Below are 27,108 nucleotides of genomic sequence, written 5' to 3' on the forward strand. Positions count from 1 at the left end.
GTGGCTCAGTTGGTTAAGCATCCTACTCTTGATCTCAGCTCAGGTCTTGATCTTAGGGTCTTGAGTTCAAGCCCTGTGTTGGCTCCATGACGGGCATGGAGCCTACTTAAAAAAAAAAAAAAGTAGCCATAGGCAATACATAAATAAATGGGTATGGCTGTGTTCTAATAAAACTTTATTGACAAAAACAGGCAGTCAGATCGATTTGGCCCTCACACTATAGTTTGCTGACCCCTGCCTATCTTCTTGGCTTTTTCAGGTGGATGCTAGACCATTTCCTAGCCACGGATATATCCCTAACTTGGGTTTGTTTTTTGTGTTTTTTTGGTCTCTTGGGGCCATTGGCTGTGTGAGAGGCAACAGAGATTAGATGGCACAATACACACTCATGCTCACAAGCTAACCAAGGTAAGACATGTACTAGGTTGAGCATATGACATTGCGAGTATTCAACATTTTTTTCCCCTCATCCAAGACAGCAAAAATGATGATTTATTGTACACGTGTCACCTTCAGCCACAAAATGAAAACAGAACTAGTCCCAAAAGTCACAGGTCCAGGGAAAAGGACCAAAAAGGACTGTTCTGGTAGGAGCAAGGTGGGTCTCTCCAAGGTGGTCGTTGCGAACAGATGGCGATGGCTGTTCTTGATCCACTGAATCAAGTTCTAGAAAGTAAACATGCAGTCCGACAATGTGTACCAGCGTTCCTGGCCTCTTGCTTTCCTTATTTCTATTCCTGTAGCTTCCACATGTGCACAAGCTGGCGGTTTACTTGGACCTCTGCCTCTTCTTTCTTCTTCTTCGTTTCAGCCTGTACATTGGCTTCTTCTTCCACTTGGCTCTGATGGCGCTGAGGCCTCCAAGAAGATGGCTGAAAGTTCCACTTTTCTTCTTTTAAATAAATGTTCAAACTTTCCATTTTACCATAGTTCCAGGAAAATGGCAAGGATAATACAGAAAGCCCCCATGTGTCCCACATATTGGTGCAATACTATTTTTTTTAATGTTTTTATTTATTTTTGAGACAGAGAGAGACAGAGCATGAGCAGGGGAGGAGCAGAGAGAGAGGGAGACACAGAATCGGAAGCAGGCTCCAGGCTCTGAGCCATCAGCCCAGAGCCCGACGCGGGGCTCGAACTCACGGGCCGCAAGATTGCGAGATTGTGACCTGAGCTGAAGTCGGACGCTTAACCGACTGAGCCACCCAGGCGCCCCGATGCAATACTATTATTAACTAAAGTTAAGATTTATTCAGACTTCCTTAGTTTGTACTTAATGTCCTTTTTTTCTACGCCAGGCTACCACACTGATGACCTTAACACTTTGGGGGAATACCAGTCACGTGTTTTGTGAGAATGTCCCTCGGCTGGGATTTGTCTGACATTTTTCTCATTAGATAGGACTTTTGTGTTTTGAGGAGAAAGGCCACAGAGGTGAAAATGTCACTGCCATCACTTCATATCAAGGGTATGCACTCTCAAGATGATTTGTTGCTGTTGATGCCGACCGTGATCACTTGGGCTGAGGTTGTGTCAGGTTTCTTCACCACAAAGAAAAGCATTCCCCCTTCTTCAGTTTTCTTTGGAAGGAAGTCATTACAAGAAGTCAACACTTGAAGAGTGGGGATTATACTCCATTTCCTGGAGGGCGGGGGTTGGAATTCTGCTATATGGGAGATTTGTCTCTTCCCCACCATTTGTTGACTTATTCAATCATTTACTTATATATATGGAATCATGGGTACTTATTTTACACTTTGGATTATAATCCCATGCAGCTTTGACCCCTGGTAGCTCTTTCAGTTGCCTGTTGTGTCCCTGGGAGATACCCCCATCAATCTGCTTAGCACTTCCTTTTGTGCTAAAGGAAAGCACGAAAAGTCAGAAAGCACTTACTTTCTGACCCTACAAGAGGCTCCTGGTTCATCCTATTTATTTCCTACCCTGTCCTAGAATTAGAAATTAGACATTTCCCAAGGAGTCCCCATTCCTTTTATCAGAAAGTGGTTATTTCTTAGAGAATGAAGATCCGGGCACTAGGTGTTGGTTACTACTGGGGTGTTGTTCCTTCTAGCCCCCCTCAGCTGAAAAGGCAAGCAGCTAACCTGTGTATATGCACACGTGTATACTTATTTCTATATGTGACCACCTATATATATTAAGGTAAATGTGAGTTCACACTGTGTCTCCAACTTTGAGGCACTCCCACATGGATCATTCTAGCTCTCTCTTTGTAGTGGATCAGTCACCTTCTAGTCCAACAGTGAGAAACCTAGCTCCCACCATGTACCATCCATCTACTTGTTTAACTTCAGTATACGTGTATGGTGGGTTGGCTCTTCAACCATTCTGGCCCAGGAAAATGGTAGTCTCATATGGTTCATCCTAAGCAGAAGACAAGTATGAATTGGTGACACGGTCTCTACGTGAGTCATTTGCATTGGTCATGACCAGTATTATTACTAATGAGCATTCATTAATTCATCAGTGAGTGGGTGGATTTCTCCCACCTCACTGGCCACGCCTCTTGGTTTCCTGGTCAGGTCCTTCCTCCTGCCAGTCTCTGAAGGTTAAACTCTCCCAGAGCATGGCCTCGTTGCTGTTCCTCGAACTCACGAAGCTCATTTCCTCCTCAGAGCCTTGGCAGTTTGACCCTTCCACCTGGGCAGCTCTTCGTGCAGATCTTGGCATAACTGGCCCCTTCTCTTCTTCAGGACTCAGCTTAAATGTCACCTCAACAGAGTGGCCCTCCCTGACAGTCACCTTCCACCATACCACCTATTCTACTCTTTTTAATAACACTTACCGTTATCCAAGAAATTCTTATTTACTTGTACGTTGTCCCTCCCCTCTGTCAGCACTACCCGCCAGGAGAGTTGAGGCCTGGTTGCTCTTTCTCACCACTATATCCCTCGGACACAGAGTGGTGCCAGGCACAGGCTAGATGCTCAGTTCATACATGCTGAACAAATTAATGACTCCCCCTGAAGATCAGACTTTACAAAGCACCCACTAGACTAGAGGTCAGCAAACCTTTCCTAGAAAGAGCCATATATAAAGTTTGTAGGCTTTGTAGGCCATAAAGTCTTTGCCACAGCTACTTACCTCTGCCACTGTGGGGCAAAAAAAAAAAAAAAAAAAAAAAAAAAAAAGCCATGGGTAATCTGTAAATGAACAGGGATGGCTGTGTTCCCATTACACTTTATTTCCAAACACAGATGACAGACCAAATTTGGCCCAAGGGCCATAGTTTGCTGACCCCTGTCCCTCAACCAATACAAATCTTAGACCTCATCTTCTTATGTGAACAGTTCTTTGCTGCTGTAACTGAGTATCAGTCATCACTGACGTAAGGCATTCTTGCAGGTGTACAAAGAAGCATTTTTAGGGGCACCTGTGTGGCTCAGTCGGTTGAGCATCTGACTTAGACTCAGGTCATGACCTCACAGTTCATGAGTTCGAGCCCTGCATCGGGCTCTGTGCTGACAGTTCAGAGCCTGGAGCCTCTTCGGATTCTGTGTCTCCCTCTCTCTCTGCCCCTCCCCAGCTCGTGTTGTCTCTCTCTCTAAAAAATAAACATTAAAAACATATATTCATGATACAACCATGATCCCACCATTGTATCACGAAGCATAAACACCTTCTCCCACTGAGAAGGGTGGGGAGGAAAGGGCACATCCTACCTTTCCCTGTTCCACCAAGTTCCAGGGCTGGAAAGGTGACTCCTGGCCCTAGCAAAGAGTAGGCTCATAGACGGATTAGTTTCTTCCTTCTCTAGACATGTCATAAGGTCCATAAGGTCTTGGTCACATTGCTAATGAAAAGATAAAGCCCAAAATGGCAGGTGACTTCAACCAGGCCTTGTCATCAAGTTTTAAAGAAAGCGGAACTGACAGCTCGCCACCACCTGCTTCTTTAGGAAACGGAGAATCCCTCATCATGGCAGCTACCAATGGCGTGATGTAGGTGTGGCTCGGGTCTGGTGGGGCCCCAGCCATTCTGCACTTTGCCCCTTTCCCAGGACTCACACGTGTTGCCTCAAGATGAAGTTCTCTTTCCGTCAGGCCTACAAATCGGGATGTTAAGGCCTAACACTGCCAGGTGACTGTCTTCCATAGGAGCACAACAGACTGACAGAAGTCAAAGACTGGTTTCCCACACTCCACTCCGGGAGAGCAGTGACTGAGCAAGCACACCTGGGCCTGCTTTAAACGTCTGTTGGTTTGTATAAAGTGGTCTCTCAGAGCCAATCATGGAGAGCTGCCCATAGCGCCTTGGTGGAGGAAACAACAAGGTCAACACGTAACAGGAAGCAGAGTCAGGAGACTAAGACAGACCCTGGATCCAGCTGTACATAAAGCCTGGATCTCTAAATTACATGATGAGTGAAATGGACCATTTTGCTTAAGCTAGTTGGAGCTGGGTTTCTATTACGTGACACCAAAAAAGCGTGGACCAGTACACACGCACTGCACAACACATTACCCCTAAACTTAGAGGCCAAATACATGATTATGTACGGTCTTCACAGACTCTGTGGGGCAGGATTTGGGAAGAGCTTGGCTGGGCAGTATTCAATCTGGGGCCTCTGAAGGGGCAGCAGTCAGATGTCGGCTGGGGCTGCATCATCCAAAGGCTTGTCTAGGGCTGGAGGGTCACGTCCAAGGTGCCTCACGCACGTGGCTGTGAGACTGGATGGGCTACTGGCCACAAAGCTCAGCTCCTCGCCACAGGGCTGTGGGAGCACCCTCAAGCAGGGCAGGCAAGCTAGCTGCACCCTGAGCCAAAGAAGGAGGCACAATACCTTTCCTGGCCTAGCCTGAGAAGTCACACATCACCCCTCACTCCTCCCCTACTCCATTGGCCACGCCACGCCAGCCCCAATTCAGGGTGACGGGACCACATAGGACAACGTGGATCACTAGGGCCCCTCTTGAGGCTGGTACCTATCCCAAGCGCCAACCACAGGCCAGAGGCTGGAAATGCAGGTGATTAAGATGTTCTTAACTCCTAATGAACACTCAGGCTGAAAAGAATGTAACCACTTTGTCCCCCCTAATCCTGACCAACTCTCCCCTTCAGGATGTTCCAAATTTTAAGGAAAAGGAAATCCTGCCTATTAAGGAATTGGGAGTTGGGTGCCTGGGTATTTCAGTTGGTGAAGCATCTAACTCTTGATTTCAGCTCAGGTCACGATCTCAGTTTGTGAGTTCAAGCCCCGCATTGGGCTGTTCATGGACAGCGCGGAGCCTGCTTGGGACCCTCTCTCTCTCTGCTCCCCCTCCGTTCATTCTCTCTCCTTCTCTCAAAATAAACATTTAAAAAGTTTGTTTAATTAAAAAAAAAAAAAAGGAATTGGATTTAAGTGTCTAGGCACAGAGTTCTCTGGTCCCAGAAACAACACTCAGGAAACAATGAAAATGTTCTCTGTCCTCCACGTCCCTTCATGACCCAACCCTCCATTGCACAGTATTGCATGTGGCTGGACCTTTACTAACTTTATCACAGCTACATCTGCATGTCCTGCCCGCAGCATTCATTCTCTAATCCCCTGAACTAGCCCCCTGGTCAACCTGGCATATAACTGCACGGTCTCCTTTTGTGTAGCGGGGGCAAGAACTCTTGGACTTGGGTTCAAATCCCAGCTCTGCCTGTTAGCAGCTGTGAGATCCTTAAGTCTCGGTGTCATCCTCTGTCAAATGGGACTGAAACGTGTGTTTCATGAGGCCATACGGATCCAGGGCATCGTGAACGCAAGGGCACAGCACGGTGCCTGGCACACGGTGACCACCAAAGGAGGGCTGGTCTTTCCTGCTGGTGCTGTCACTGCAGGACGGCAATCATTCTCCTCCGGGGAGACCGTGACGAGTTAAGCTCCGGGCTGTCTCTTCCCTCTGCCCTTCTCTTGTGGCCACCAGTCCCTCCTTCTCTGGGTGCACCTGCAGCCCTTCCCATCCCCCCTCGTCCACCAATCCTTGCTGTTCAGTTGATAAAATTCAAAACAAGACAAGCCAGAAGACTCAAGTGAAAAGTGAAGCCAGTACCTTAGAATCACAGGTCTTTGGGGTATCCTCAGTGAAAATTTCATGGCCACTTAAATAAGCAAAAATGTGCAAACAATGGAGGTAAGAGCCCACTATTTTAGACATTTAAATTTTTCTCAGCATTAAGGGAAAAAAAAAAAAGAAAACTTCTCATGTAACTTTGGCCCCATTCAAAATCCTCAAACATCATTAACCCGTCCACCTCCCAGGGGGAATCAGAGGCATTCTGTCCTGAGATTGCCAGAAAATGAGAAAATTAGAGACAACGGAATAAGCCCAACTTTCAAATGGACTGAGAAATGCACGCGCTTCTCCCCCCGCCTTGCCCCCCCACCGGCCCACAGGGGCAGAGCCCTTCAGAAGTGCCCTGGGCACCGCAGGTGACCCGTGGCCAGAGGCAGGGGAAGACTGCCACTTAATGGCAGCGGCTAGAACTGGAAGGAATGTATTGACATCTAGGAGGATCTTTCACAAGCTCTTAACCTTTACACCATGTCAATAAAAAGCCCCATTAACATTTAAAAGGGATGTTTCTGGGTGTCCACTTGGAATAAGAGTTAGCATACACTCCAAGAGTTGGGTTATGTATCTCATCTGTCCCAGATCTCCAAGAGTTTACTTCCTTTCATGCTTAAAAAAAAAAAAAAAAAAAAAGCCAGCCCATGAAACGGCAAACAGCGAAGAGCCGCCTGCTAGCAACACAGTGACTCTTGGGGTGCCACCAGGACCAGGGGGAGACCCTTGGGCTGACCTCCTGCATCGGCAAATCACACCCAACAAGACCTTCTGCCCTCTTTCTCCTCTCTCCATTCTAGATCTTCAATCACACTTATCACCTCCGGGAAGCCCCCCTCAAACCTTCGGGGGGGGGGGATCTGTGCCCCCACGGCCACTTGCGCTTCCTAAACCGGGAGGCCCTGGGCTCGCCACACTGCCCTTGACCACTCACCAGCTGGTCTTGCACTCAGCGACAGGAGCATTCCGTGAAGGCAGGCACCGGGTACTCACCTATCCACGCATGCGCACGCGCACTGGCTCACTCCTCACAGAATACTCGCAACATGGCAGGCACTGGGGATGCGAGGAACAAAGCAGATGTGGCCCGTCCTCAGTGTTGCCCCCCACCGCCCATCTTCATGTCCCCAGTGCCTGTCAAGTGCGGTTCTCAGTAAATGCTGGCCGGATGGATGTGTCCCTCCCTCAGTGGAACTTCATCACATCGACCACTTCCGAGAAGAATTGGACGAATGCTGTAAAATGCTGGGGATTGCTGCAGACCCCGGACGCAAATGAGCAGCTTCAAGCCTCACCCATCCCACATAGGCATTCTGATTGGTTGGTGTGGCTTCTTTATTTTCTTTAAACACTAACTTTTTTTTTTTAAGTTTTATTTATTTGAGAGCAAGCCAGCGCCTGCATGAGCAAGGGCAGGGCAGAGACAGAGACAGAGACAGAGACAGACAGAGAGAGGGAATCCCAAGCAGGCTCCACCCTGTCAGCGCAGAGCCCGACATGGGGCTCAATCCGAGAACCATGAGATCGTGACCTGAGCAGAAACTAACAGTGGGACCCTCGACCGACTGAGCCGCCCAGGCGCCCCTGTGTGGTTTCTTAATAAATGGGATCTGTCACTCACTTTTAAAACTTCGGTTTCACCCGTAACTTGTCCATCTGGCTTCTCTACATCCATGAAGGTGCACTCCTGCAGAGCATAGGAGAACAGGAGCCGAGAAACTCTGGCTCCTTCAGAGGGGGTGGGCACTCTTGATCTTGCCGCCCCTCCTCCGTCCCCTGTTGTCCTAGCGCTGAGGCCAAACCTCACCCTGGCTGAGGACTCTCTTGCCCCGGCTCCTCACTCAGGGCCGACATGCCCCTTGAGGCATCTCGGTTTATGACCCCAGCTTTATGCCCAAGTCACCGAAGAGACACATCTGAGATGAGCTACAACACGAACGAATGGGCAATTTTATTGATCTTTACCTCCTACCCAACCTCCTAGTAGTAGATACAGGCTGTGCGGTTTCCAGCAGGGATCTCAGGTGCAGGGGAAGTCAAGGGACAAGGCGAATTCTGGCAGGTTCCTCGCTGGCGGACCAAAAACCCACGTTTACTGCAATTCTCACAAACGAGCGCTGAAGATGAAGAATCACATTCTCACACCACCAGCACAGCTTAAATACTTCTTCGACAAAAACACTAATAATAAATTATCTTCAACTCAGAAAATAAAGTGTGCTCAGCAGAGTGACAGGAGGGTCCATTCATTGCATTGCACCAAGGGCTGGGCGAGGGAGGGCAGGCCTGGGCAGCTGCACCGGCGGGAGCATGGGGCCGACAGCACGTGCTGAACTTGGTCGAATGCATGCTTGATGCCAACGGCGGGTGGTGGCAGCCCCTAGGCCGCGGCCTGTCCCGCGTGGGATTCACCTGCCCCTCCTCCTCCTCACGTCCGCCTTGTCTTCTGTTTCTTGGCTTGTCTCTTTGCATCTTCTGGGCCACTATTGTCAGAGGCTGTCTGGCCAAGAGCTCGCACACCCTGTAGTCGACTTGTCAACTGCAACAGCAAGGGAATGAGCTAGAACGAGAGAGAGAGAGAGTGAGAGAGAGGGATGCCAGGAGAATACTCTTGCCCAGAGGGACAAGGGAGCCTCACGTGTCAACACACCTCCTTCTTCGGGCAGCTCACCACCCACTGTGGGCTAACGGGTGACTCTTGGTTCAAGACGAGGTAGAGAGAGGCCTTGGCACTGGAGAGGGTTGGCAGACACACGGGGACAAAGGATTAGGGGAGATGTTACAAGAGGTTTATGGCCTTCAAAGGAGGCCTGAGATTTGACAAAGTACAGTATCTATTCTTGATAAAAGCCCTCAACAAAGTAGGAACACAGGGAACATACCCCTATATCATCAAGGCCAGATATGAACGACCCACAACTAATATCCTCCTCAATGGGGAAAACCTGAGAGCTTTTCCCTCTAAGGCCAGAAACACGACAGCGATGTTCGCTCTCAACATTGCTATTTCACACAGTACTGGAAGTCCTAGCTTCAGCCATCAGACAAAAAGAAATAAAAAGCATCCAAATCGGCAAGAAGTCAAACTTTGACTATTCGCAGACTACACAACCCTTTACGTGGAAAGCCCAAAAGATGCCACCAAAAAACTGCTAGCACTGATAACACGAATTCAGCAAAGTCGCAGGACACAAAATCAACATAGAGAAATCTGTCACGTCTCTCTACACCAATAATGAAGTGGCAGAAAGAGAAATCAAGGAATTGATCCCATTTGAAATTGCACCCAAAACCGTAAGATACCTAGGAATAAACCTAATCAAAGAGGTAAAAGATCTGTACACTGAACACTATAGAAAGCTTATGAAAGAAATTGAAGAAGACACAAAGAAATGGGAAAACACTCCATGCTCCTGGACTGGAAGAACAAACATTGTTAAAATGTCCATACTACCCAAAGCAATCTACACATTTAATGCAATCCCTATCAAAATACCACCAGGATTTTTCACAGAGCTAGAAGAAACAATCCTAAAATTTGTATGGGACCACAAGAGACCCTGATTAGCCAAAGCAATCTTGAAAAAGAAAAGCAAAGCTGGAGGCATCACAATCCCAGACTTCAAGTTATTATTATAAAGCTGTAGTGATCATGACAGTATGGCACTGGCACAAACACAGCCACAGAGATCGATGGAATAGAATAGAAAACCCAGACACGGACCTACAACCGTGTGGCCAACTAATCTCCGACGAAGCAGGAAAGAATATCCAATGGGAAAAAGACAGTCTCTTCAGCAAGTGGTATTGGGAAAACTGGACCATTTTCTGAAGTTTTTTTTAATGTTTGTTTATTTTTGAGAGAGAGAGCGAGACAGAGTGCAAGTAGGGAGAGGCCGAGAGAGGGAGACACAGAATCCGAAGCAGGCTCCAGGCTCTGAGCTGTCAGCACAGACTTGAATGCAAGGCCTGAACTCACGAACTGTGAGATCATGACCTGAGCCGAAGCCAGATGCTCAACCGACAGAGCCGCCCAGGCACCTGAACCTGGACCACTTTCTTACACCATATACAAAAATAAGTTCAAAATGGATGAAAGATGTAAATATGAGACAGGAAATCATCAAAATGCTAGAGATGAACACAGGAGTAACCTCTTTGACATCAGCTGTACCAACTAGACATGTCTCCTGAGTCAAGGGCAACAAAAAGCAAAAATGAACTACTAGGGTTTCATCAAGATAAAAACCTTCTGAACAGTAAAGGAAACAATAAAACTAAAGAGCAACCTTTGGAATGGAAAATATATTTGCAAATGACATTATCTGATAAACGGTTAATGTCCAAAATCTAGAAAGAACTTATCAAACTCAATACCCAAAAAATAAATGATCCAGTTAGGAAATGGACAGAAGACACGAATAGACGTTTTTTCACAAGGAAGAAATGCAGATGGCTACAGACACACGAAAAGATCCTCAACATCCCTCATCATCAGGAAAATACAAATCAAAACCATGTTGAGATACCACCTCACACCTGTCAGAATGGCTAACATTAACAACTCAGGAAACAATAGATGTTGACGAGGACGCGGAGAAAGAGGAATCCTTTTGCATTGTTGGTAGGAACACAAGCGGGTGCAGCCACTCTGGAAAACAGTATGGAGGTTCCTCAAAACATTAAAAATAGAACTACTGTACGACCCAGCAACTGCACTACTAGGTATTTATCCAAAGGACACAAAAATATTGATTCAATACTGATTCAAACATGTACCCCAATATTTATAGCAGCACTATCAACAATAGCCAAATTATGGAAAGAGCCCAAATGTCCATCAACTGATGCATGGATAAAGAAAATGTGATACACACACACACACACACACACACACACACACACACACACACACACACTGTGGAATATTACCCAGCCATCACGAAGAATGCGATCTTGTCATTCGCAACAACATGGATGGAACTAGAATATACTGTCCTAAGCAATAGAAGTCAGTCAGACAAAGACAAGTATCGTATGATTTCACACATATGTGGAACTTAAGAAACAAAACATATGAGCATATGGGAAAGAAAAAAGAGAGAGAGGGAGGAAAAACCATAAGAGACTGTTGAAGGTGATGGGGTAATGGGTTAAATGGATGACGGGAATTAAGGAGGGCACTTGTGATGAGCACTGGGTGTTGTATGTAAGTGATGAATCGTTAAATTCCACACCTGAAACTAATATTACACTACATGTAAACTAACTAGAGTTTAAGTAAAAACATAAACATTAAAAAATAATAATAAATTAAAAAGTTAAAAAAAAAAGCAAAGGAAAGAAAAGAGGACTGGGGACTGGATTTGAGGCCTTTGCACTCGCTTCCAACCCTGCAGTGTCATATCTTCTGGAACACTGGACACCTCGCCGTGTGCGGGAAGATGTGTAACACTGGATGGAACCCTGCACTTTCTCGCAGGGCCTCTGCATTTCCTACCTTATCGTGGTTGTAGCCGGCCAACAGGACAAGCAGGGTCAGAGGCAGGGCGATGTAGGACCCCTGTGCGATGTCTTGCTCAGGCAGTTTCCTCTGTGGACACCAAGACCACCATTACTGCTTTACAGGCTCTCCGCTTCCCGGCCGCCCACCATCCCACAGCCTTGGCCCGCCCAGCCGGGACCCCGGGCATCCACGTGACCCAACTCTTGCTCTCCACGGCCAGGAAGTGCAGCGACTTGGGTATACTTTCAGGTGAATCCCCTGCTCCCCAAACTCCCCTGCTTGCTCTTTGACACTCTGGGCCAGACAGATGCCAATCACAAGGTAGGTCTCGCCCTCTGAGCCTCCACGAGACTGGGGAAACCGAGCTGTGGGGAGCAGGCCATCCCCGTGGCTGAGAAGTAAAGGGCCCCCTTGGCACTGAGTCCCGGCTACACACAGGGGCTCTTCCCTACAAGGGGGTACGGAGAACCCGCCGTGCTAGGCTCAGGCGCACAGTGACAGATGCACTGGGCGCAGAGAGTATCTCTAGTGATGGGAGGAGGCAGGCTGCCACTTGTCTCCTAGCGGCCATTTGCCCTTTCTTCCAACTTTCATCCGGGCCGATCAGAGTATACACACTTCCCGGCCTCCCCTGCAGCTAAGATAGCCATGGAATTAAATTCTGGCCAAGACCACATGGATAGAAGTGTTTGGTAACACATCCAGGCTGTTCGCTAAAAAAGCGGTGCTGTGCCCTCCCCTCCTGCCGGCCAGGAGTGCCATCCGTCAAAAAGGTGATGTGCTAGGAGACGGCAGGGCCCCAAGAGAGGGGAGGCTGGGCCCCCGATACCTTGGGGCTGCCGTCCCACTCCTGTACTGCTCCATCCTGGATGCTGACATAAGACCGAAACTTCCATCTGACTAAAAGCCCCTGAAATTTTGGGTCTCTATACTAGCCAACGAACCTGTACCTTAGCTCACTCTATCCGTGCAAAAGAAACAAATAATGGAAACTTTCAGATAATGACAGAACAAGTTAAGGAGCCAGAGCACTGGTTCTCAAAGTAATGTCTAGGGAACTTCCTTTCAGATTTCCAAGGTCAAAACTATTTTCATAACAACACTAAGATATTATATGCCTTTTTTGCCTTCATTATTTCACAAGCGAACAGTGGACTGTTCTGGAAGTTACATGTGATGATGTCATCACTCTGAGAGATAACAGAATATGATAAATAAAAATACATTACACCCATGTAAACTAAGTCTCTTTTGGATTCTCAACAACTTTTAACAGGGTAATAGGGTCCTGAGACCGAAACATCTGAGGAGCATCCAGGCTGGAGAACGACTGTGGGGTCATTTTGCCCCGAGATGGTTGAGGCAGAATGGGATGGTCGTTCAAAAATGAAAGAATCATTGGGATGAGCACTGGGTGTTCTATGGAAACCAACTTGACAATAAATTTCATATAAAAAAAAAAAATGAAAGAATCAGGGCGGGAACACATTTCTACCTCCAACGGCCCACTCCTGGATTATCCGATATGTCTTAGACCCCAATTTGCTCTCCGTGGAAGTAAATATTTAACGGCGAAACTGCAGAGTGATGACGGCAATGAGCTTTGAGCTCAAGGCTCAGGCCTGGCCACACGACCTTGGGCAATCACGTGAAGCCTCGGGCCATTCGCTATTAAGTGGCGCTGATACCAAAAGCACCTGCTGCAGGGGAATGTGAAATTCAGCGAAATCAGCTACCTCAAGTGCCAGCAGTGCACGAAACACTGAGTAAAAAAATCAATGATGTGGCTCTCGGTTTGCATGTTGACCAAAAGAATGGAGCGGAGCACATACCAAGGCCCTCGCGAATGTACAACATTGAGCCGCCCGTCCAGAAGGCTGTAATGCACTAGAAGCCACGAGATGTGAGACCTACCACCTCCTCTGAGTCCCGGCTCTGCTGATCAACTGCAGGTAAGTTACTTACTCTCTCTGAGTGTCTGTCAAATGCGAGGGATGGCACCTTCCCGGAAAGGTGTGATGTGAGGACTAGCAGTGAGTACCCTTCAGGAGCAGGCACTCCCTACCCTGGTCACTGGGGCCCTGGTCTCCCAGGTAACCTCTGGGAGGGGTGTGTTCTCAGAGGTGACAGGCACATTCTTGGCCACAGCCGTGAGGCGCGGTGGCTGCCCGGCTGCCACCCAGCATCATGTTCCCGCCACCAGCTGCCAAAGCGTCTCCCTGGATCCAGATGAGTCTCTGGGGCAGGGGGGATGCCCCAGACGGCTGCCATCAGTGCCCTTCACAGAGGCCCTCTGCCTCTCACTGGGGTGGCAACGTGCCTCTACAGAGACAGAAGGTTCCCTACGTGCTCATGTCAGTGGCCCTTCCATTGGTCCCAAATGTGGGGAATGAGGTAAGTGCTTCCTCCTGGAGTCATCAGAAAAACTCTCCACTTCACATAAAATTTGTATTTGCCAAGTCACTGAGCACGAGCCCCTCATCAGAGATGCTCAGAAACCAGCAGAAGAGCTGTGTTCAAGTGCCACGTCTGCTGCGCACAAGCTGGGGACTTAGACCACTCAGAATCCTCTTGGGTCTCATCTCTAGATGACGGAAAAGAATCCCTACCTACCTCGCCTCTAGGATGCTGTTTGAAAAGCACAAAATGGTCACTTGCTTGCATGTAGGAAAGATAAATATGGAACTATTCTTTCTATCCTACACCAGGAAAAACCCTAAATGGCTAGAGAAGGCAATGTATAAAATGTAACCATACAGGTACTGAAGGAAAAATAAATTCCTTTAAAACTGGGAGTGGGGGAGCTTTTCCAGACTAGGACTCAAATTCAGGAGCAAGGAGAAAAAGAATGGAACATTTTAACATATAAAATAAATGTTTGCATAATCAAAATGAAAAAAGAGATGATAAATTAGGAAAAAATATGGACAACGTATATTACGAAGGTTTAACATCTCTCTTACACAAAGGGCTTCTGAAACATAAAAAACACCAACAATCCAGACAGATAGGTCCAGAAGTCAACAGTTCCCAGAAAGGGACATACCTGGGTTCTACACCACGTGGAAGGATGAGAAATGCAGAGGACAGAGACATGGAGATACCACTTCTCATCCATTATGCTGCAAAAAATCTTTAATTTGACAACATACTCTGCGGGGGAACAGGGGTGCTCGCATACGTAGCTGGTGGGAATGCAAATAGTACAGCCCTACGGACAGGAAGTGGCACCATCCAGCAAAATTCCAGGAGCATCGACCCTGTGATCCAGCAACTCTCCTTCTTGAAGTCTATTTCAAAGACAGACTGACAAACATCCAAAAACATGCACGCACAAGGCCAATCACTAAAGGGTCATTTGTAATGGCAGAAAACTAGGAATAACCCAAACATTCATCAAGCAGGGGCTAACAACACACCACAGTAGAGCCACACAGAGGAGTATTACATAGCCATTAAAAAGGAACAAGAAGTCACTAAATCCATTGCTGTGCACACAGTTATCTTTAGAAAGAAAAACTCTTCACGCTGATGAGGCCTACGACAACGGTCAACGCAGTAGCTACGGAGCCAGATTTTAGTTTTACTGTAGATCCCTGGGCTCCACTCTTACTACCTAAACCAAGTTCACACTCAGTAGGTCTGAGGCTGGGCCCTGGAGCCCATTTTTGTTGCTGCTGCGGGCATTTAATCCCCAGGTGATTCTACCGCATGCCAGCTTTGGGAAGCACTGGTCTAAAGAATTATCTCACGAATGTTAAAAATACATGTGTGTGTTGTTCTGTTTTGTTTTTCAGTCTGTTCGACACAGGTTCCATTGGGCTCTACACATTGCAAATGGCTCACAAAATGAGCAAGTTGCTTTTAACCTACAAGTATCCCACCCACCTGTGGGTTTTTTTTTCTTCCTCACTTGCAATCTGTCAAATCAATCAGTTTCCAGCTTATTGTCCTGCACTTTCCCATAACCTACATTTTGTTGACTACATCCTTGCAGCATCCTTTACATGTTCCTGTGTCCTCTCAACTTCCTGTAAACTGGCAGCCGGTTCTAGAAGTTTGGGCAGGGCAGGTGTCACGTGGCTCCGGCTGGAGGACCACAACACCCCCAATCGCGACACAGTGAAGAGCCTTGTTCCTAAAAATCACACACGAGCCACTGACCTAAACAAATCCCTTGCCCTCATTGACAACTTCCTCCTCAAAGGGAACCGAAGGCATCAGCACTCGAAAAAGCAGAAAAGCATCTAGGGAAATTCGGAGTGCGAAATCCAGAATGCAATCGGGCATCAAGGTGAGGGTCCCTCAAGCGGCCGTCCTCCCTCACCACCCCTAGAGGTTGTTTTCAACCACCCACCGCCCTTTCCTTACCGTGGGATTGAAGACCAAGGTGATGTGCTTATGGTAGCCCACTGCAGTAAAAGACACCTGAGGCAAGACGTAGTCATACTGGGATCTGGGGAGCGTGGAGTCCAGCAGCACAACGTAATTCTGTGCACAAGTAAGAAGTTACTTTTTACAAAGGACTTTATGTTTTGAAAGAAATCCCCAAGTTTACACATCCAAAACAAGGTTGCTAACTTCAGAGGAGGAACCTCAGTGGGCTCTTCCCTTGTTGACAGCCGTGTGTCCCGGCATCTCGGAGACTGTGTCTTCTGATAAAGCTTTCAGAGCCGGCGGCAATATTTTATAAGCATATTCAACCACGACATAATTGTGCTCCTTTGAGAATCTGACTTTATGAAACACAGAAAGTTATTACGAGCCAATCTGGATGAGGGACAGACATGATCGAACTGGGAAAGACTGCTTTCAATCCAAAGTGAGGTAGACTTTTAAGGCATGATAATTAAGCGGCTCACCGGCTGGCAAGTTCTAAGAACACAGCATCTCGGGAACGGTACGGGCGACGGTCAGAGCCCACTCCACCGTTGGGTGCAGAGCCCAACGTGCTAGGCACCGTGAGTACTGCCTTGGGCAAATACGGGCTGTGCTCTCAACCACGGGCAAGGTCAGGTTTACTGCTCCCATCTCACAGCAGGCTGTGAGCCCAGGGGGAATCGGGCCCCAAAGCCCATTACGCTTCCACACTGACGTGATGCTTACAGTGACTGCTGGGGAGCCTGGTGGCTCAGCCGGCTGAGTGCCCGACTCTTGGCTTCCGTTCAGGTCATGATCTCACGGTTTGTGAATTCAAGCCCTGTGTCGGCTCTGTGCTGACAGTGCGGAGCCTGATTGGGATTGTCTCTCTCCCTCCCTCTCTGCCCCTCCCCCACTCTGTCTCTCAAAATAAATAAATGAAACTGTAAAAAAAGCTCAATCTTTAAAAACAAATAAAAAAACAGCATACAGTGGCTATTTCAAAGGGCATCTCAAGAAACGGGGAGCAACTCCAAGCTTCCATCGCAACTTATTTCATTATCTTACGGCTGTTTCATGACAAAAAAGGCCACAGTTTATCATCCCCGCGGCAGGTGGTAAGAAGCCAGGAGGAGAAACGTCGTATGTAGGCTCACTACTGACAGGTGCACACCGAGCCCACCAGAAAAGAACCGAATTCTGTGCCAAGTTTGCTCCCAGCACCTCAACTACAACAGCCTGCTCTGTCTGAACACAACTGATAATAAACAGTCTAGAATCAGTAAACAACGTCCACCGTTAAGGCCTGAGTTAAATAAACTATCATTATTTCCCACATTATGGACGGCTATGCAACCATGAGAAACCATGTTATAAAAAATGTAATGATGGGGAAAAGATTTCTGATGTATTCTTCACTGAAAAGCACGGATTATAAAACAATGTACCAAACAGTCCTAGCCTTATTAAACTAAATACACGTGTGTATGTATTAAACTAAATACACGTGTGTGTATTTACACACACACACACACACACACACACACACACACACACACTGAAAAAAGACCAAAGGACACCTGTCAGCACACTGACCAGGATTATTTCTAGATGATGGGACTGTATCTGATTTTGTTTTCCCCCCAAAACAACTCCTGCCGTGAATGTGTATTATTTTTGTAAACAGGAAAACAGCAAATTAAGCAGAAGTAAATGCTACAGAGCCCACCCCCCTCTGATTCAGAGAGCACATCCACTGTCTCTGCGAAGGGAGATTTGGAGGGAGACGCAAGGACTGTTTGGGAGCCACGGGCATCAGTTACCTGGCCGTCCCGGAGCAGGGGAGGGAAGTGGAAGAAGAGAGACTGGCCCAGGGAGACCGTGTGCATTGGGCTGTCGAGATTTTCACTTTTGTAAAGCTTTACCTGGAGAGGAGAAACAAAGCAGGATGTACTTTCGAAATTAAAACATAATCAACATTTCATTTCCAACACTGCGTTTCATCCTCAGGATAGCTCATCTGTTGCAGGGGAAAAGGATCTTTGGAAACACAGATATTTGAAAGAGAAACCAGACACCCCCAACAGGAATACATAATGTGTTCTGCAATCACCTGAGCCTCCAGTTCCCTGACCTGCATAGAAATGGAAGATTTTAAAATTGATTCCAGTGACTTTACGTTAATGTACAAAATGGTAACAGTTAGTATGAGGGCCATGTTAAAAGGAATAGCCTCTGATATAGCTATAATATGCTGGGCAAGTGACAGGCACTTTACACACATTGTCACCAATCCTGGCTCTGAACAGGCATCATTATTACCTCTAGGGAGGCCCAGAGCCTGCATCACCTAAAGGCGCACAACTTATTCATAGTGGTGCCTGGGATTCAGCCCATGTCACTGAGGGTCTGGCCCATGTGGCACTGCCTCTCCATCGGCTATACCCTCAACCCCACAAGTATTCCTTAAGTGCACGACACATTCCCATTTTGCATTTGGTTTTCCGGGCTGCTTCCAGAAGCAGTTCAGTCATTTGTTTCTAGCCTTCCTTTCTCTCTGGCCTGTTCTCATTCTCTCTACCACAAGCAACGGGACGTGAGGAGGTACGGTCCCGCCTGATGCAGAAGGCTGTGGGGCTCGAGCCTGCACCCGCCACAGAAGAACGCCATGGCCGCCCCTCTCCAGGGCCCACGGCGACACTTTTCTATAGAACACACAAGTCACGAGGAATTTTCCTAAAGTAAGCCACGGACTGGAGGCCTAAGGGTCACTTCCAAGACCACATATGTGTCCTTTTGCCCTACACAGTGTTCTAAGCAAAACTCAATTCATTGCCTGTTTTTACAAACCAAGTGATTTCAAATAACTCTAAGTTCCATCTTCTCTGGAACACTGGGAAGTGATGCCAACCCTGGGCCAGAGCTCCGACACGACAACCATCCCACAGAGCCGAGGAGCGGTGGGTGCACCCTGCCCAGCCCTCTTCACCCTGGTGTTGCCCTGCCTGGCCCCCACGAGCAACATGCTTGCCACCCTGGAAGGAAGGGTGAGTTGAGAGGGGAGTTAAAACCTAAGCGTACATTCTCTCCCAAGTCAAACACATCACTGTACATAAAATTACAAGCGCCTCTGAAAAATACACCCTTGTGGCAATTCACTGACATTTTTCAAGGGATCGTAGGGCCTTATATAAACATTTCATTAACTGTAGACATGGAGATTTTGTTAGAACCTGAAGACACCTTAAGAGGGTTGCACAGAGGAGAAACCAGTGGTCCAGGGGCATGAAGTGACTGCCCGTGGCGGCAGGGCAAGCAGGACACAGCTCAGACTGTCCGACTCCTAGTCCCCTACCCACACCTTCACGCTGGACAGAATTCTACAAGTTACAAGGCACTGTGCCCTAAAATCATGTCTCTGCTTTCAACTCTAGGTCGTACTAAGCATTCATTAGGTGTGTACCACAAAGCTTCCAAAGCTATATTTCTATGAATAGCTAAACAAAGTTATCTGAGAGTACGACCCCTCCTACGCTTCTCAGAGCCAAAAAGGCCATAACAGTAAGAAGCTGGCCTTACCCATAATGTAGGGAGATACTCAGAGGAAGTGATCACGTTTCCACTTAGGTCGAATTGATTAATCTGCCGGAAAACTATGATGTTTACATCATCGATGTCGTTATTGCCGACCTGGAAAGAGACCGGGAGCGTTGGCAGTGAGGAAGCTGGGAGGCGAACTTGCTGGGTGACGTCCCAGGAGCTATTTCAGAGCAAATTTCACTTCTTCAGTAAGGGGGCCAAGTTCACCAAGTCCAAGGGCACAAACTGACAGTGAGGAGGTAGGCTACGGCTGGCCCACAGACACAACTTGTTTGATGAGCACAGCATTTTTTCCCCCTAAGTTTCAATTATCTTCTCCAACGTTTTAAGAGAGAAATTTCATACACAAAAAGAGCCAGGTTTTCTGGCCTCTCTTGGAAATAGAGAAAGATGTTCTTGCCTGGCAGCAATCATCAGGGGCTGAGCAACGGCTGTCCCGTGGGTGGGTGGGTGCCCTCCTGTTTGTGACTTTTTCATATCTGCCGGGCCATGGTCCCCACGACCACCCGTGATCCTGGCCTTAGTTAGTCACCATGGCAGAGAAACACGCAATTTAAAGATGCAGCCATCACAGCCTGACGCCATAAAGACATCCATAAAGAAAATCCACTTCCCAGCCAAATGGTCCTACATGGCCCACCACTCTCCTGACCCCTCATAATCTTCGTGCCTAATGCCCCCTAATCAAGCCACCAAGAGGCAGCCCCCCATCACACCCAAGCCCTCCAGTCTAGCAAGCAAGAGTTATTCCACGGGGAAAAAGCTTCACTTCAAATGATTCTCAGGCTGCTTCCCAAGAGCTGCAGGGAGGGCTGCCTCTTTAGAGATCAATTAGCGAAGTCGTGATCAGGAATATCAAGAGACTCCACCCACCAAATGGAAAAAGCAAGGTCATCTGGATATAAGGAGGTCCGACGGCCCCACCACCAATTAAGCCCATGTTGTCTTTATTATCCTCCCTTGATCTGAAATGCCACTTAGACACTGAGCTCCTCAACTTGGAGGATAATGATCAGAGCTTGCAGGGAGACTGAAGAGACAACAGCTCAAATTTCTCTGGATTCACGACAGCCATGCTGCTCATTAAAAGCCCGCAGGAGATGCTGCTTGTGAAGATGACACTATTCAAAGAGGACCCTTAATTAGGGCCCAGAGCTCCCCCCGGCAAGAGATGAAAGGCAGGCAGCCAGAGAAGCACTGCAGGGTTTCTGCCGCGGAGCGTGGTGCCTTACCGCGATCTCCCGGTGGTGGGGGAGGGCCCGCTCGATGTGCTCGTTGCCTTCTGCCTTGAGCTGCACGTGGTACACACATCCCGGCTGCAAGCAAACGCAGGGGTCACGCCTCTCGAAAGGGGCTCGTCGCCTGGAACCTGACCTGCGCCTGCTCTGACCACAGGCCCTCAACGTGACCGCGACGCCATTTCCACCCGTCGCCGGTCCCAGTCTGCGGCCTGTTAACCTGCTTAAGAGTCCCTTTTAAAAGCACCCTGATGAAGGAACATTTATCTCAAGGTCTGCAATTCCTTCAGTCCCCAAGGAAAATTAGATTTGGCTTCCTATTCCAAAATCGTAAGCAAAATATGCTTATTTTGACAAAACTGTGCTTATAGGGCTGTCCACCCCCCACATACACGCAGGGTGTGGTATCTGCAATGACAACTCCCAAATGCTTACAATGCACACGATTTCTGGGAAGTGAGATTTGAAATTTTTCTTTAAAAAAAAAACTTGTTCTGGGGCACCTGAGTGCCTCAGTCAGTTAAGCATCTGACTCTTGATTTCAGCTGAGGTCGTGATCTCATGATTCGTGGCTTCGAGCCCCGTGACAGGCTCTGTGCAGAGCCTGCTTGGGATTCTCTCTCCCTCTCTCTGTGCCCCTCCCCTGCTCACATGAGCTCGCTCTCTCTCTCTCTGTCTCTCAAAATAAGTAATAAACTTAAAAAAAATTTGTTCTTCCTAAAACTTTGTATCCTAATGCTCAAATTTATAGGAGTACATATTTACCAAATAAATCATTACTCTAAGAAAACTTTTACAGCAACCAATTTCTGATCAATAGCACAAGTGACCTAATGACACGCTAGGATCTAAAGCAAGAGGTCGAGGTCAGAGGTGTCTATGTGCAGCTAATGGGGGACAACCCTAAGATACAACTGTTTATTTTTAAACCAGCGTGGATAATATGGTTCTGGTCTCCTAAAATAATGTGTGCTTTGATAGCTGTAGGGTGTGTTTTTTTGCCCTTTCAAGATTGCCTGTTTGGATATGCTGCCTGAACTACTTTATAATGACCACATGGCACCTTTACAAAGACAAAAAGCTATTGTTTTTTAAAAAGTGAGAACACCTCTGTGATGGCCATAATCGCTGACACATTCACTGACTTTACAGCTCGGTGAGGACTGGCAGCACGGGGTTCAGTTCCAAATGGCCACGTGTGGCCCAGAGGGCAAGGGACAAGACTAATCACTTGGGAAGACAAAGGCACAGTCCTGCCCACTTGCTCACGCACCTGGGCCACGGGGAGGTCATTGGGGCAGCGGCTCCGTCCCACCCGGCTCCCTCCTCCCTCAGGACCCGGGCCGACCAACTCGGGGATTCACCTTCAGCCTCTGGCAGGGGTGTCTCGCCCCAGATGTCCTGACAACGTGCCGGGAAAGGTGAAATCAAAGACCGGACCCTGACTAGGGTCAAAATCCCTAGGAAATCTTCAGCAAGGGCTCTCCAGCCCGGTGTCCTCTGGGGGACGGGCACACTCAATCCCAAACCCTCGCTGAGCAATGTCTAAGGCTGTCCCTCCAGCACCTGTGGCCTGGCAGGTGGAAGGCGAGGGCTGCCACCAGGGTGACTCTAAAACCCACTGAGAGCGCTAATAAATTCACACCTATTAGGAGGGGGAGGGTGTCTCAGAGCATCAATTACAACAGAAATCTATTGTGCTGGAGAAAGAAACTATATTCGATTTAATTAAATAAAACGCGTGAAGATGGCGAGTTGAGAGCACGTCTGGGCCAGCAGGACACTGGGGGAACCCAGAAGTGGGGGGAGAATTTGTGTTCCTGCAACCGTGAGAGGGAGGTAAGCCGAGAACACAGAGTCCACCCAGGGGAAGGGAGGCTCCCCTAGGCCCAATCTGCACAGGCCCCCACGCAGACCCCGTCTCACACTGCTGCCTCACAAAGCTGCACACCGAAACCCCAGTTGGCAGTGACGGTCAGGACCGCCTCTAGGAAAGTCTTGTTTGTTGTTGCTTGTTAACTACTTGCTGAGTCTCCGTGCCAGGACCACTGCATGTGCTACACGTATCAACTTACTTATACTTACACCTGTTCTATGTCACACTCATCCTCACAAAGATGACAAAACAGATACAGAAAGGAAAAAACCTTGCCTGAACGTAAACAGCTAAGAAATGACAGAGGCAGGCCTCAAACCCAGGCAGATGGGAGCAGAAGGGCGTCTGCACAGCCTTTAAAAAAGGACAAAACTACAAAGGCTGGGCTTGCACTGAACGCATGAGACCAAGGACCTGGCTCCCACGACATGTCTCCTCTCCCTGGGCTCTGGCTGCGGCAGCATGAAGCTATGGAACACCCCTGCTGGCCTGTGTATTCTCTGTGGGAAGCAGGCCTGGAGGACAGCAGAGAGCAGGTCCCTGTGGCAGCATGTTCCTCGGGGGCAGGGCCTTCCCACACAGCGGAGGACAGCTAGGAAGGAGCATCTCAGGAAGGCCTGTGTGGACTCCTAAGGATGGCAAGGTAACTGTCACCTTGATGCTGCTGGTGAGAACATGCGGGAGAGAAGGAGCAGTGGGCAGAGTGGGCGTGGGGAGCCCCCCCAGTCGGTGTGCATCCAGCTGGACCATCAGAACATACGTATTCCAGTCCTCAGCACAACCAGGAAAGACACCCCCGAGTCCGTCCTCCTCCTTCGGCTTGAACACCTCCAGCTCACCAGGAAACCTTGCAACCTGCCTCCCAGGTACCCCAACATCTGACACTGGGGAGTCCTGGACAATGGATGGGAGTATTTTTGTTTTGGGGAAAGAATAGCTTTGCCCCAACATATCAAATGATTTATTTTCAACATTTATTTATTTTTGAGACAGAGCATGAGTGGGGGAGGAGAGAGAGAGGGAGACACAGAATCCGAAGCAGGCTCTAGGCTCTGAGCCATCAGCACAGAGCTCGACATGGGGCTCAAACTCATGAACCGGGAGATCACGACCTGAGCCGAAATCAGACGCTTAACCGACTGAGCCACCTAGGTGTCCTGCCCCAACGTCTCTAAATCAACTGGCAAGCTGCTTTACATGCGAGCTCATGTGATTTGGACAAACATTACCCTTCTGTGGAGCTATGTGTGCCTGTCTCTACGTGAACTATGAATACCCAGTCCGTGCATCTGAGGGCCCAGGGGCCCCACCCCGGATCCAAGTGGCCTAGTCCGGCAGGTGCTGTCCAATCCTGCCAGTGACCACACGGTACACAGGTAAGGTCTGCCAAATGAGCAAATGAATGAATGCACACATAAAAACTGAGGACAAAGCACCATAAACCCTAAACTGAATGCTGCAATTGAGGAGAAGGACAAATGAGTTGTATGGACACACAAAGAAGTTCGGGGTTTGTGTTTTTTGTTTTTTTTTTAATTAGTTGTTAACACCTAGAAATCAGGAGCTTTCACACGGAAATCTAAACTTGTGACTTCCCTTTTAACAATGCAAAGGATCTGGCAGCCCCGAGTCTGTCTTCCCACATGGCTACAGGGAGCTGGGGTTCAGTGGCAGCTGCCCCCTCTCGAGTTCACCAGCCCCGCGAGTGCACCCAGCACCCTTCAGCAATTCACAGGTCTCTTCCGGCCCCACAGGCATTTGGCGTAAGAGCCCCTGCTTAAGCCGTGACCACCCGATGCAGGCAAAAGCTGCATCAACCCACCGTTTCCCAACTTTAATTTGCCACAAAACCCCAACCCAATGTGTCAGCTCCGTGAAAGGTAAGCTGTGCCAGTTAAGATACGGAAAGACGCTTCCAGAGCCCTAACCCCGCAGCCCCAACCCCCCTGCCCAGCCTGTTCCTAGCAATGAGCAAATGCCCAGCCTGTTCCTAGCCGTCCTGGGGGCAGGCACCACAAGGCAGCTGTCAACAACACAGTGTGCAGACACCCACTAATAAAAGATGTCCAGTCTCACCAGCAATCCACGAAGTCTGAACTTGCCCTCCTCATCCGTCACGGTGTCTTCTCCGTAAATACTGCAGTCGTTCTGTCCCACGGCTTCCACGGCCACACCCTGTTCTGGTTCTCCGTTTAAAGAAGAAACCGTACCATAGCAACTAGAATGGCGAGAGACAGAGCATGATATGCCCGGGGTTTTCTGAAGCACACAAAGGATTTAAGGTAAAGCGTCCTGCCTTTACTGACAATTCACAGTGCAAAGCAGTCCGGTGGGGAAGTGTACCTCGATGAGCCAAGGGGATTCGGTTCTGGCCTTGTCACTTCCAATCCGGCCTTCCTTGCTGAAGGCCCGAGACTGCCTGAACGCTGCCATCAGTTTCTCTCCTCGTACGTTTTAACGGACGCTCCAGGAAATTACAATTAATGGAGGCCAAGCCTTATTTTATTCCACTTTACCTTGCTTTCATTAAGCTTTGTTTCAAATAATGAAGCATTCCATGAAATGCAATGAAAACAGTTTCTCATTCTCTACACTCGTTTGAAAATGGCCCATTTTCCTAAACTTCTGACCAGCCAATCTTCATCTCAAGCGCTCTTGCGACTGTTTACAAACACGTACGGTGGGTGTATGAATACCTTTCCGGCTACGTACAGCTAAGAGAGTTAACGTATGGCGTGTCGTACGTGCGTACGAGTATCTGTGTAAACCATCTCTGGAAGTGCTCTGACACACCGCAAAACCTGATGAGCTGAAACAAGGAAGGGGAACCGAACGTTTTACACTCTCGCCAACATTCTGCAGCCTTACTCCAGTGAGTTCATTTCCTTGTTTTAAAAATTTAATTTGAATTTCAAGCTCTTGTACAAATAAAATTTTTAAGCAACTAAATGGGCACTCTCAGGCCAATTTCAGAATAGGAACTTCGTGACAGAATCGCTGATTTGGAGGGATCTGAAGAAAACAGGCAGCCGTCAAAACTCTCTGGGCCTGGTCTCTTATCGCCTCTGCCTCCCACGTGAAACCCGAATGCAGGCTGGGTGAAGACTCCGGGTCATGGAGGTCTGAGTGGGGCTCCAGAACCCGGGCCTGGGGGACAGGGACAGGCAGGCTGCGTACCTGTAGGCCGTTCGGTACCCGGTGACGGAGATCTTTAAGTTCTGCCCCTCCTGCACCTCGATCATTTGTGAGGACGGCTCAAACCGGAACTCCTTCATCATGGGTTTGAAGTAATACTGGCCGGGGCTCTGTGGAGAGACACCCACGGACTGAGCCTAGGCTGCCCCATCTACGTATGGCTTCACACGGGGCGACTAAAGCCAGCAGGGACCGGAATTCGGCCACCAGAGCCCCAGGGCTTCCTATGCAGACAAAAATGGTGACTCTGCCTCTCGAGGAAATGGTTACATGAAGCAATTACAACTCTAATAGCAGCCGGCATCACATGCCTTTAATTCAGCGAGGCAGAAATCAATTTGAATTTTATGAATGAAGAAACTGAGGCTCAGAGAGGTCAAGTAACTCCCCTGAGATGACACAGTACATAAGCAGCGGAGGAAAGATTCGTGGCTGGGTGTGCATCAGTGCACAGCACATGACCTTTCAGATACGCCTCACTGCCTGCATGTGACGTCCCTGGAGCAGTCCCTTTACACCCAGGCCTCACAGAATGGCCAGCTAACGTGTACTTGCTGAGTCCCCACCACTCAGGGCCTCAGGTTACATCCGGAATGAAACGCTGCCATCCTCCCATCATGGGGAACACGGTTTGCAGAACAAACACAAGCGAGCCACCAAATAAGACTCGGCATTGTAAACAACGCGATGTTGTGGTCAAACAAAGGGATGCCTAGGAGAGGAGCCGCTGAGGCCACGGTAATTAATTACGCTGTCTTAGTGACAAGCCGGTGGCCAGAAAACAAGTGTGTGCGGAAGGGAACAAGAATCGGCAGCATTAAGTTCTAGTAAGAGCAATACCCTAATTATATTTGGTCCCCTAAGAAACATGCAGCGCTCGACGCTGCTCTTCTGTTCTCAGGTTGTCAAGCGATACCTAAGTCACGCAAGCCATGTCCCTGCTCCCTTGTGGGAACACGGGCAGGTGGCACATTACGGGACACTTTACCAGGTTTGAGAACGTCAGAATGCCATTGTCCTGAGTCAAGAGGTTGGATCGAAAAACACCACCACTGAGGGACAAGAGGACCCCGGGGAGGGGCTGGTCATCTTCCGCCTTTATCTGGGGGCAAGAAAGAACAGCAGAGCAAGGGCAACTCCGTCAGCCACTGGAGGTAACATTTCAAAAGCCAAGAGGCAATTCTTCTGGGCTGTTTTTCTCTTATTGTTAACCATCGGTAGACAGAAGGTCTACTCTTCGTCCCCAGGGGTAGCTAATGTTAATAGTTTGGTACG

The 27,108-nt window shown here is 48.5% G+C and overlaps 1 protein-coding gene across 2 annotated transcripts in view; it reads right to left on the minus strand.

Moving 5' to 3' along the window:
- Nucleotides 1–7,981: 7,981 nt before the first annotated feature.
- LOC102968488 (nodal modulator 1) overlaps nt 7,982–27,108 on the minus strand; it is a 55,488-nt gene continuing 36,361 nt past the window's right edge. The window contains exons 23-31 of one of the 2 annotated variants that reach the window (XM_007087342.2): nt 26,822–26,935; nt 25,816–25,943; nt 24,715–24,856; nt 20,757–20,840; nt 19,504–19,614; nt 17,748–17,849; nt 15,937–16,056; nt 11,560–11,652; nt 7,982–8,619 (exon numbers count right to left, since the gene is read on the minus strand). In XM_007087342.2, the coding sequence (XP_007087404.2) occupies nt 8,488–8,619; nt 11,560–11,652; nt 15,937–16,056; nt 17,748–17,849; nt 19,504–19,614; nt 20,757–20,840; nt 24,715–24,856; nt 25,816–25,943; nt 26,822–26,935 (1,026 nt within the window). In that variant the 3' untranslated portion in view covers nt 7,982–8,487. The remainder of the gene's footprint in view (nt 8,620–11,559; nt 11,653–15,936; nt 16,057–17,747; nt 17,850–19,503; nt 19,615–20,756; nt 20,841–24,714; nt 24,857–25,815; nt 25,944–26,821; nt 26,936–27,108) is intronic. The other variant, XM_042971171.1, reaches the window with a different exon arrangement.

The sequence above is a fragment of the Panthera tigris genome, chromosome E3 (genome assembly GCF_018350195.1).
Source record: "Panthera tigris isolate Pti1 chromosome E3, P.tigris_Pti1_mat1.1, whole genome shotgun sequence".
NCBI lineage: Eukaryota > Metazoa > Chordata > Mammalia > Carnivora > Felidae > Panthera > Panthera tigris.